The following is a 12,787-nucleotide window of genomic DNA, read 5'->3' on the forward strand; positions in this document are numbered from 1 at the left end:
GCTGCTTCGCATTTGCTTCCGAACCGAGCCTCGCTGGTGCGACGTGGACATCTCCCAGCCACAAATTCCGAACCCTCGCCCCTATAAATAGGAGGGTGTGAACCCTCCCGGCTAAAATTAGAATTTTGCCATTTTTCACCCCTAAATCCATATTTTCACTATTTTGAGTTTTCCCGGAGCCCCGGTATCAATTTTCGCACCTGAAACACATCCCAAGATGCCCAGAAATTTTATCTTTTCGATTTTGAAGCCCTACCTTCGCAGAGCCCGATTTTCAATTAAGCTCCCTGTTTTCAACATAGAAAGTCATATTTAAAGCCGAAGTGCTGCCCAAATGACTATTTTAACCCCCGGTTAACTTAAGGTGAGTTCAATATATAGGAACAATTGTATGTCATGTGTTATATGTGCTATGTGCTTTTCAGTGTTATTATTCTGAGTTAATTTCCCGTGATATTTTATTCGCTATGTTTATAACAATTGTAATACCTTTGACCATGTGATCAGTGAAAGGACTTAGATTCACATTGGTACTGGTACGTAGCCTCTGGCCATGTAGAGCATGTCTCCATAAGAGAATGAATTCTATTCTATGGCATTGGTCAATAGTTAGACATGACTATAAGCCTGAAATCTAACAAGATGTTAATCAGAAATTGCATGTCTTTTATGTCATTTGGGCCAAAGATTTATTGATGTATATCAAGAATTGAAAAGTATATCTTTGAATAAAGTCTTTGATTGATATGAACGTTTGTCACATGATCTCACATATGTCTTGTTACTCTTCTTTGCCTTTGCCACATTGAAGTATATATATGGCATAACGTTATATTATATCTATTATTGAACTCACTAAGCGTCACCGCTTTCCCTATCAATGTTTAACAATTGCAGGTGATAAGTAACTAGTATGTTCACATACTATTGAAATATTTAGAATAGTTTGTAATAGTATTTTTGTACTACAGTTTATGTTTGTATAAATTACAATATCCTGGGTAGTTATGTAATATATATAACACTTTGTAATAGACGGTTTGTATCCAATAGTTTGTAATTCCCTTATCAATGTAAAATATTACTTTTATGAATATGCAAATAACATGTTTTCGAGTAATGATATTGTGAAGTATGAAAGTTTGGGTCTTTAAAAAATACGAAAGTTGGGGTCTTTCAGTAAGATACCCTTCCATTTTGGATTATCTGTGGAATAGATTTGAAAACCATTACTACCAAAATACTTTACTTTCTTTAGGGTTGCGTCAGATGAATGAGGAATGGATTTGGAAACTGTACAATCCTTTTTCTTTGCTTTCTTTACTGCAGAGTTTTTGGACAGATAATTTGACAAAACAAATTTTTCTGGATTCTTAGGCTTAGGAATTTTTTCAAATCGATTTTATTTTGAAAGAGTTTCTCTCTTTTTACCACGGGATCGAATTTCTTCTTTTAAAGCCTTTTTCGCCTCGGTTTTAGGAGAACCGCAGTCAGTGACATTTAATTGCGGTTTCCTTGAAACCTTTAGTGATTTTGTAAAAAGAGGACTTGATTCATCTGAACTAAAGAGTTCAGGATCCAGGGAACATTAACCAACTTCAAAATTTTCGATTGGCAATTCATGATGGACAGGTCGAATGGTCACAGTACTTTTGACTATGGTATGTGGTGCGGAGTTTTGAACTACGACGGAATAAGTCTGAGTGGGTACATTTGTGTGACATTTGACGGAAGGAAAATGATTAGACTACGGTTCATGACTGCAGTAAGGGACACTGTGGTCTGTCAGTAGAGACGGGAAGTCCATTGAGGCTTCGGGACTTTCCATAACAATTTCCTCATCAACTACGAATGATGTCTGAGAACCGGAATGAAATATGTTATTCATAGGGTCAGAAAGTTCAGGGAGAATTTCCTCGATAACACAATTGTTACTCAGATCATGAAGTTTTACCAAAGTGAGCTTTGATATCCTCGGGAAAGGTTTTGTCGTTGGCTGGAAACAGAAATTTATGATCAGGAGGGACATAGGGACGGTCTGGAGTGAACCGGGGTGATGAGTCCGTTGCGGTGGGATACCTATTAGACCAACCCCAGTTATAAGTATTGTCAACGTTTCCATTATTAACAAGATTCTCGATGACTTCACTTTCATTAAAGAGGTTTTCAATTAAAATATTCAAGCATACAATTTCACTCTGAGCTAAATCCCTCTGATTCAAAGCTATTTCTAATTGTGTTTCACTTAACATCCTAGCATCTTTCTCTAACATTAAGTCTTTTTCTAACATAGCCATTTTGAGTCTTTTGTTGTCTAAATGTCCTCTAACGTGAAACATCTCCTGGGACGCAATGTTTTTCTTATCTAACACTTTATTGTAGTCTGTAAGGACAGTAGCACACGTGTCATTAAGAGTGTCTATGAAGGGCTGACAGTCATGCATGCTATAATTTAGAGTTTGAATCATAAGTTTTACCTGTTAGACAATGCTGAGTGTTCCATCTTTCACCATGTAGCAATGATTCTTCTTCAGATTTGTGGAACCATCCTCATCAGCAGTTGCTACCATACATATTTTTCCCTTTCCTTTGTCGTTGCTGATGTCCTCTTCTTCATCTCCAGATGACCAGACCTGATGAACTCTCTTCACTTGAGCAACATACGCTCTTCCCTTTTCTTTTTCCTCCATTTCTTGATCCATTCTAAGATAGAATGCTCTATCTTTTACTACATTTGCTTTGCAGTCCTAGGAAAAATGATTCTCTTTGTTGCACTTATGACATATTACAACATCACTTTTGTCTTCCGAAGGACTACAAGAGTCAGTGATTTGAATGGACTTCAGTACTTCTTTGGTTTGAGTATTTTGGGACTGCGGTGAAGGGTGAGGTTGAGGATTTTTAGTGAAACGAGAGTGATTGTTTTGGAAGTTGCGGTTGAAAGGTGGTTGTAATGTTGGTTCTTTCAAAATGAAGGAGGTGGTAATCTACTGAATTGTTGACTGACAAGAGCTATTGCATTCTGGAATGCTTCTTCGTCGTCATACTCTTAGTCTGCTTCATATGATTGCGGTGGAGAGTGATACAAGGTGGGATATGATTGAGAATGAGGAGATTGTGCTACGAGAGCTAGTGGACCACTGAAGTCTGCACAGTCCTTGAGTACTGTAGACTCTTGGGCTTACAGTTCTCCGTAGAGTTTATATAGAGACAGAGAATGAATTTTCCTATCCCCTTGAACAATCATTTTAGCTATCGTCCAGTGTCTTCCCAAACCGTTCAAGAACTGAAGGTTTGTTTCATGGTTGCTTCTTACGGTGCCATCATTGGGTAGTTTAGCCACTATCATATTAGAGCTCTTGTATGAATCTTCTAAGCATTCTCCCACATGAGCTTTAAAGTTGTTAAACTCATTGAGTGCAGTAGTAAGCTTTTTATCTTGGGCTTGTTTAGTTCCTTCATACATGTTCTTGAGAACATCCCATATCTCTTTTGCTGATTTACAGTTTGTGATGATATCGAAGTTGCCAGGAGCAACTCCACACGAAATCTCATAAAAAGCAATAACATCACTCTCCATTTTGTCAAGATCGTCTTTGGTTGGACGATTCAAGGCTAGTTGACCTCCTCCTAGCCTAGTTGTGGCTTCATCGGCTTGTACTGGGGTAAGAACAGGAACATGAGGTCCTTCTTCAACAGACCTCCATATGTCTCTTCCAAGTCTTCTTAAGTATCTCTCCATTCGCCGGGACCAGTGATGGTATTCATTTGCCACAAGTAGTGGTGCTCTGTTCGAACCACCAACACTGTTGGATACATTGAGGGATAATGCATGTGACATATTTCCTAGTTTTGAAAAGTTTTTTTTGTTTTTTTTAAGAAATGAGCTTTAGTAGTATAGAAAGCCTTTCAAGTTCAGAGTTTTGTTTCAAAGAGCAACCATTTTGGCTCTGATACCAATTGTTGAGAGAAAAACTTGAGACACACTTGAACAAACGTTAGAACAAGTATAGTTGCGAAATAGTTTATCTCAAAGGATCTAAAAAGCTCAACAATAATAGTAAGTTAGAGTTAGATAATTAGTGAGTTAAGTGCGGAAATGTAAAGGAAATATAAAAGACAGCAGGTATTATATCAAGTATACACTAGAGAAAAACTTGAGACACACTTGAACAAACGTTAGAACAAGTATAGTTGCGAAATAGTTTATCTCAAAGGATCTAAAAAGCTCAACAATAATAGTAAGTTAGAGTTAGATAATTAGTGAGTTAGGTGCGGAAATGTAAAGGAAATATAAAAGACAGCAGGTATTATATCAAGTATACACTTAAGTTGATTCTTAACAAGGAATGCATTCAAACTAAGTTAGTAAGTAAGATTAAACTTAGTGAATAAGTCACCCGTGACTTGCTCCGTAGAGAGATGATTTGCAGTTGTATTAAGATGCACTTTGAAGATAAGAAAGAGATGAGAGAAATAACACAAGGTATGAATTGCAAGATACGGTGTGTGTTTTTTTTTTCAGTTTTTATAAATGAGAAAGAATGAGCTCTATTTATAGAGGCTCACAGATTACATTAGTCTTATCTGTTAAGAGCAGTCATGCAAGCCATACTGGACAAAAGAGTGTATACTAAGACAAACAGATAAAAGACTAATCTAACAATGTAAGATAGTGACTGCGGATGATGATGACTGTGGATTCGGTAGCTGAACAATGATGAATACGGATCTTGAGAGTTGCGGTAGACGAAGTTTAAAAGGGTCACTTTCATGATTCAACAGTTATTGATGTGGCGTATTTTTTAAGTGTAAATATGTTTACCATATTATTCGCATCGCTTTCAGCATGCTACTCGACATTTGACACGAGCCGAAGTATTTACTAAAATCCGGCAAACAAGATCAGACAAAAACTGGTTTGTTGGTAAAACCAACTGTTATATCCACCACATACCACATATGTGGTGGGTGCCACATTAGCACCACATTCTCCTACCACTAGCATGGGATACCTACCACTAACACACCACTCCACCTCATTTTTTTATTTAAAGTTAATTCAAAAATACATTAAAATCATTTTTTTAAACTAGTTTTTCCATTAAATTAAAATACCAAATTACATTAAATAAAAACTACATTAATTGAAATAAAAAATAAAACTAACAATAAAAATAAAAATTACATTAGTTAAAATTTTAAAAAAAAAAAAAAAAAAAAAAAAAGCATTAAAAAAAACTAAAAATTTCAACCATAAATAAAATAAACCTCCTACGCTTACGTCGGAAATTGGCGAGGTGTTGTATCTAACGCGAAAGCGTTATCGGGTTTGCGATTTCTGTAGTTTGGAGGGGTATTTTAGTTGGGGTCCATGATTTTTTATTGTGAAGATGTAGTGTGTAGTTTGTGTATAGAAAAATAAAAGAATGGTGTAAAAAAAAAAAGTAAAAATTTGGTATTTATAGGTAAATTAATTGTTAATTTTTTTTTAAAGTAGTCGTTCAACGGCTACAAACAGCTATACCAACGTTCAAATGGAAGGCTTCGATTTGATTAGGTGTGCGTTTCCGTTGTGCCAAGCACGATGACCACGAGCCACCACGAAGCAACGGAGTAGTGTGCATGCCTGTTGTTCGTGGCCAGCTCAACCACGAACGTCGTCGTGCTCGGTATGCCACTCGGCCTGATCCATTTTCATATTTGGATCGGATAGGGGGCGATATGATTTTTGTGTGCATTTCTCAACCAAGAATTCACAACCATTTTCTTTTTTACTTGTTTCTCCTCCAAAATAAGTTTACCCCAAGGTAAAAAAAAAAAAAAAAACTTTTTTTAACAATATAACTGACATAGTTGCCATAAGTTTTATTTCAATCGAAAAGAAATCATCCAAATTTCTAACAAGGCTGATCCTAGATCATACTTATTCTTCATATTAAAATGTTGATTGTTCCATCATAAAAAAGTATTGACCCGATGGCCCACCTTCAGGGAGCAAAGCGAGTCGGACAGGGCCTCTAGCACCTTCTTCAACGGTGTAAGTTCCTTGAAAAGAAGTAAAAGCCGTGGCAAGAAAACCAGGAGTAATCGCATTTGCAGAAATCGATGGAAATTTCTTAGCTAAAATCCTGGTGTATGCATTAAGAGCAGCTTTCGAGACGACATAGGCGGAAACATTAATAGTCCACCCTTTCTTTTCCAACAATTTCTGATCTTTTGCATCCTCAAAATATCCACTCACAACTTCATCCACCACCTCCTCCGTCAGTCCATCTACATCACTCAAAATCTTCCTTATGCTTTCGTCTTGAACATGCTGTAACAACACAAGAAGCATAACCATGTAAAATGATTAATTGTAAATTAAACAAGAATATATTCATGCTTACTTGTAGTTGCCCCATTTTGGATGAGATGTTGACTATTCTTGGAGATGTAGATTTCAGAAGAAGTTTTAGCAAGGCTTGAGTCACATGCTTAGATCCATAATAATTGGTTTCCAGGCATTTCTTAGCTTCTTCAAATGTTTGTGTTTCGACTTTCTGTGATGGCTTATCCTTTTCATAAGCCTTTAAACCAACTTCCTATAATATCACAGTTAAAGATCGATCGGTAATTATTTCATAGATAAACTTTTATCAGCATCAATTGAGTTACGAAAATTAACCAAAACATGATTAACAGAACAATGCTTCATTACCTTAAGTAAAAGGTTTAAACCCCCAAAGTACTCCTCGTCGGCGTTACTACTAATCACTCCAGCATTGTTAACCTATTTTATCTCTCAAATCAATGGGTAATTCTCAAATTGGTTCAATTTTGATCATTTAAAACGTTAAATTTTGTTACAAATGTAACGCCAGATGTTAATCTGCAGCAAAAAGCGAGGGTTCAGAATCGTTACCAATATATCGAGTTTTCCGAACCGAGTTTCAATGAAATTCGCCAACGAAGCAATACTGGTCGGATCTGTGACATCGAGCTGATGAAAGACGACGTCGGGTAGACCGGAGTAATGCAATTTGCCGACGGCGTTGGTGCCCTTCTTCTCGTCTCTTGCAGTCAACACCACCAAAACTTCATTAGCCAATTGTCTGCATATTTCTAAACCAAGGCCTTGGTTTCCACCGGTAACAACAGCAATCCTACAAGAGTTGAATAACAGAAATATCAAACACATTAAAAAACAAAATTCTCACATTTGTTTTTTTTTTTTTTTTTTTTCTATTTTTTAAAAAAAAAAAAAAATTTAAAATTTTTTAACGGGCAAACGTGAACACTCTCTAGTCTCTACCCTCCTATCATTTTAATTTACTGATAATTATATACTCATACTTGCCTACTTGGTCATCTAGGTCCTTTCTCACAAGATTTTATAAGACTTTCTAATAATCTTTATCTTTAAGAAAAGCATATAAATGTTTCTTATATAAAGCTATATTTGTCTAATGGTCTTTATCTTTGAAAAAGTTATAGAATTAGTCCATATAAAATTGTCTTATAGAGAAAATTATAGAAAAAAATTACAAAAATGATCCATGTAAAAGTTATATTTTATTTAATGGTTTTTGTGTTTGAAAAAACTATAGAAATGACCCTTGTAATTTGTCTAACTGTCCCTATGCTTAAAACAGTTACAAAAATAGTCCATATAAAAAACAAACTTACCGTCACAATTTTAAGAGAAATTACAAAAATAATCCCTATATATTATTGAAACTGTAGAAAAGGTCCCTGTACTTGCAAAATTATAGAAATGGCCTTATGAGTTTGGTAATCAAAATATATATAATATAGTAAAGTTCAAGAACTTTAATTGTTTGTTAAATATGATATTAAGTTTTAATAATAAATTTAAATATCAAATATATTTCTCCAAATAATATTTTTCAAAATAGTTAAACCACACTGATTAAAAAGTTGGTGACCTAGTTGACGTTTGTATTGCCGAGTTAATCGTTTTCTTTCTTTAACTTATTATATACTTTAATGGTTTTGCTGTTTATTATTACTACAACATGTATACGAAGAATTTGAAAACTCAATCCAGATCGAACCAATTCTAAATCATAAGTTTATATATTTGGATTATAGTTCAATTTAGAATGAACTAGTTCTAAACCACACTTAAAGCGATTTACACTTTAAGATCATTATGATATTTGGTTATCTTATTTAATATTTAACACAAACTATTCATTTATAAATATCAAAGTACATGTCTTTTCATTTAAGAATGTTGGCGATCCATTGCTTTTAACGTATAACACTATAGTTTCAGAACCGAAAACCATTTCATTTGTGACAGTGTATTGAAATTTGTTTCGAGCATCATGGATTATAAGTTATGAGAGATTTGAAAAACTAAAGAAACATCAAATACCTTTTAGACGCCATTATATATGTGTGTGTAAACTAAGTGCAATGATGCCGTTCCAAAATAAATGCAATGATATCACACTTCTATTAAAAATTAAAACTTTTCTGAAAATAAAAAATAATTTTATATAAAAATAACAAAATATATATATATATATATATATATATATATATATATATATATATATATATATATATATATATATATATATATATATATATATATATATATATATATATATATATATCCCAATCAATCAAATAGAAAATTTTATATGCCAATCAATCAAATAGAATCAAGTGAGAAAATGTTGATATGTCAGTCAGTATATCGAAACAGAAAAGTGCAAACGGAATTGAGCTAATAGAATTTTCTTTCACATTCGAAAAACTAAAGAAATATCAGATACCTTTTTGACGCCATTATATTCGATGTATGCTTATTGGTTTTGGACCTTTGGTGGAATGTTTGTGCTGAATGTTTGCTGAGAGTATTAAAAGGAGGAGTAAGTTACAATTATGTTCCCTATATTAATCACATCAGTAAGTATGGTCCACAAAAGAAGATATTTGTGCTTTTCATCCCTATTACAATAATTTTGAACATTTTTAGTCTATGATTATGTCGTTTAGAAATGAGTTTTGCGCCCATGTATATTGACCCCCCATGGCATATACGTTCTTTTTTATTTTCATCTTATTTTTAAGTTGATGGTATTTCACTCGCTTGATTTCTTAACCCTCATTGGAATTCGATGTTATCGTTATTAGTGCCCAAGATATGAAGGAGAAAGAAAGAGCATGTTTAATACAATTGGGGATGAGGGTGAGGAGAGTCACACAGATGGGTAGTTATAAAAAATGGTTTTTCCGAAAAATCAGGATATAAATGAAATTCTTCATAATTTTAAAAAATGTTAATGTAAGTGCTTGTAAGAAAAAAAAGGATGCTGGTCGTATTCAAGGACAATGTATGTAACTTTTACTTAACATATCGTTTTATTTTAACTCAAAATTTATAAATATAGGATACTATGGTTGAAAAGGTAAGAAGAATACCTTATATGTGAAAATTTGCCAAATTTGGGTGAGTTTGGGGCATACACTTAGTATATTCACCATGCATTTTTAATACAAAAACGTTCAAGTGTCTTTGATTAGGGATAATGATTTAGGAGGGTAATAACTTTCTTGTTTGTCCATTTTAGGTCCCTAACATATTTTTTGTGTGTATTACACCATTAAGGTTATTATAACCGTTTACAAATAGTCCTTTTAACAGGAAGAAGCCGGTAAAAGGATTATTTATAAACGGTTATAACAACCGTAATGGTGTAATATACACAAAAAATATGTTGGGGACCTAATATCGACAAACGGGAAACGTTATTACCCTCCTAAGTCATTATCCCATGAAACTATAAACCCCTAAAATAAATTTTTACTTTTTAAATAAGAAACTTATAGGTCTTGGGTTGGTAGTTTGGATGTTTTTAACATCGGTCTTCTTTATAAATGGAAGTGGTGGTTTCTTAATGACAATGAAGCTCTTCGGGTTAAAATTGTTAAATTTTGTCATGGGGAAGGTGGTGGTTTTTAGGAAGATTCGAGAATAGGAATTGGAGGGGGTGTTTGGCAAAAGATTGTAGGATCCATTAATCACCTCCATGAGAATGGTTGTAATCCTTCTAACTACATGTATAGAGTGGTGGGGGGTGAGACTCAAACGAGGTTCTAGAAGGATGTTTAGTGCTTGGATATTCCTATTAGGGAGCGGTTCGGGAGGCTCTTTGCTTTGGCCTTTAATCAAGATGCTCGAGCAAGTGAATAATGGGATCCGGAGGGATGTAATTTTCATTGGCGTTGGGGGATTAGAAGAGGGGCTGAATCGACCCAATTTGATTATCTTGTAGAAGGATGTTTGGTGCTTGAATATTCCTCTTAGGGAGCGGTTCGGGAGGCTCTTTGCTTTAGCCTTTAATCAAGATGCTCGAGTAAGTGAATAATGGGATCCGGAGGGATGTAATTTTCATTGGCCCCTCCTCTAATCCCCCGACGCCAATGAAAATTACATCCCTCTGGACCCCATTATTCACTTACTCAAGCATCTTGATTAAAAGCCAAAGCAAAGAGCCTCCTGAACCGCTCCCGAAGAGGAATATCCAAGCACCAGACATCCTTCTAGAACCTCGTTTGAGTCTCACCCCCCACCACCCTATACATGTAATTAGAAGGAATACAACCATTCTCATGGAGGTGATTAATGGATCCTACAATCTTTTGCCAAACACCCCCTCCAATTCCTATTCTCGAATCTTCCGAAAAACCACCACCTTCCCCATGACAAAATTTGACAATTTTAACCCGAAGAGCGCCCTTGTCATTAAGAAACTGCCACTTCCATTTATAAAGAAGGCCGAGGTTAAAAACATCCAAACTACCAACCTCAAGACCTACAAGTTTCTTATTTAAAAAGTAAAAATTTATTTTAAGGGTTTATAGTTTCATGGGATAATGAGTTAGGAGGGTAATAACGTTTCCCGTTTGTCCATATTAGATCCCCAACGTATTTTTTGTGTATATTACACCATTAAGGTTGTTATAATCGTTTATAAATAATCCTTTTACCGGCTTCTTCCTGTTAAAAGGACTATTTGTAAACGGTTATAATAATCTTAATGGTGTAATACGCACAAAAAATACGTTAGGGACCTAAAATGGACAAACATGAAACGTTATTACCCTCCTAAGTCATTATCCCCTTTGATTAAGATCAAGAAGACATTGGACTAAATGATAAGTAGGAAAATAGATGTGAGATAACCTTCATTTCTTTAGGGAAACAACAAATCGGAAGAGTTATAATTGATTATTATAGAGTTTCTCCATTAACTTCAATCAAGGAATCAAGTAAGTGCAAATTCTTCACCTTTTGGAAGCTTTCTTTTGAATTTTGAAGCTCCATCAATTGGATCACTTCTAGATAAAGTCAGGGACTATTAGATGAAGAAATCGTATTAGGACATAGTTCTAGTATCAATGTGATTGGTGATGGAAGTTGATTTAGTACCAATGGAGTTTTAACTTCCGAACCATGAATTAGATTCAAAAATGATGTTAATCAAAGATGAGTTATGTGCGAAACCTATTAGCAGTTTATTAACTTCAATATCAGGGAATTACAAATCCCAATTAGATTTTAAGGATCGACTAGGATAAAATTAGGGGTAAATTTTGAAGGTTTATCACAATAAGGGTGATCTTCACAATTGACATGGTCACGTCAAATGGATACACGACCCTATGAGGCTGTGACCTCCCATTACACACATAAATACCAACTTTCCTAATTTGACTCCGAGGGATAATTGGTTGCTAACAATGGACTCATATTGCTTACATGGGAGTAGTTTGGGGCTAATTAGGCTCAATTAGGTTTTATGTAGTCTTTGATTGGTAATTGAAGTTGAAATAATGATGATCTCTCAATACCCTAAGAGAACGCTTTGGATTAACGTTTTACATAACACAAGGCGAGTACATAGAATTTTGAGCATACATCCCCATATGACGTCTTAAATTCTTTTATGTTTTATAATATATATATATATATATATATATATATATATATATAGGTTCAGGTTCATTTGAGACCATTCTAATTTTGTGAGACCGTAAAACCAAATTAAAAATAATTTTAAAATGCAAAATAAATGGAAAAATCCAAAAATTCTTTTTTTAAATATTATTTTCGGAACTTGAATTAACTAAAAAAAATAAAAATAAAATAAAATAAAAATAAAAATAAATAAATAAAAAATCTCGTTTTTGTTTTTTAAAATACGTGAAATATTCTAAATAGAATATTACACTGACATATTCTAAAAAATAATTTTAAAATGCAAAATAAATGGAAAAATCTAAAAATTCTTTTTTTAAAAATTATTTTTGGAACTTGAATTAACTAAAAAAAATTAAAAAAAATAAAAAAAATTCTATTTTTTTTTGAAAAATACGTGAAATATTCTAAATAGAATATTACACTGTACATATTCTAAAAATAATTTTAAAATGGAAAATAAATGGAAAAATCAAAAAATCCTTTTTTTAAATATTATTTTCGGAACTTGAATTAACTAACAAAAATAAAAAAAAAAACAAATAAATAAATAAAAAAATGTGTCTCACGGTCTCATAAAATTAGGTCGTCTCACATGAACCTAACCCTATATATATATATATATATATATATATATATATATATATATATATATATATATATATATATATATATATATATATATAGGGTTAGGTTCATGTGAGACGACCTAATTTTATGAGACCGTGAGACGTATTTTTTTTATTTATTTTTATTTTTTTTAGTTAATTCAAGTTCCGAAAATAA

General features: G+C 33.5%; 2 protein-coding genes across 2 annotated transcripts; both read right to left on the minus strand.

Moving 5' to 3' along the window:
* Positions 1 to 3,181: 3,181 nt before the first annotated feature.
* LOC145035162 (uncharacterized) lies at positions 3,182 to 3,841 on the minus strand. The gene has a single exon (XM_078983753.1). It carries the CDS (start codon positions 3,839 to 3,841, stop codon positions 3,182 to 3,184), a length of 660 nt encoding a protein of 219 aa, XP_078839879.1.
* Positions 3,842 to 5,811: 1,970 nt separating this feature from the next.
* On the minus strand, positions 5,812 to 8,872 carry LOC145034322 (salutaridine reductase-like). Its single transcript, XM_078982712.1, has 5 exons — positions 8,793 to 8,872; positions 6,908 to 7,148; positions 6,704 to 6,775; positions 6,393 to 6,587; positions 5,812 to 6,319 (listed from the first exon to the last, which is right to left on the minus strand). The coding sequence occupies exons 1-5, from the start codon at positions 8,804 to 8,806 to the stop codon at positions 5,939 to 5,941; spliced, it is 903 nt and encodes a 300-aa protein (XP_078838838.1). The 5' UTR covers positions 8,807 to 8,872; the 3' UTR covers positions 5,812 to 5,938.
* Positions 8,873 to 12,787: the final 3,915 nt, after the last annotated feature.

The sequence above is a fragment of the Lactuca saligna genome, chromosome 3 (assembly GCF_052625555.1).
Source record: "Lactuca saligna cultivar CGN05327 chromosome 3, ASM5262555v1, whole genome shotgun sequence".
In the NCBI taxonomy this organism is placed as follows: Eukaryota; Viridiplantae; Streptophyta; class Magnoliopsida; order Asterales; family Asteraceae; genus Lactuca; species Lactuca saligna.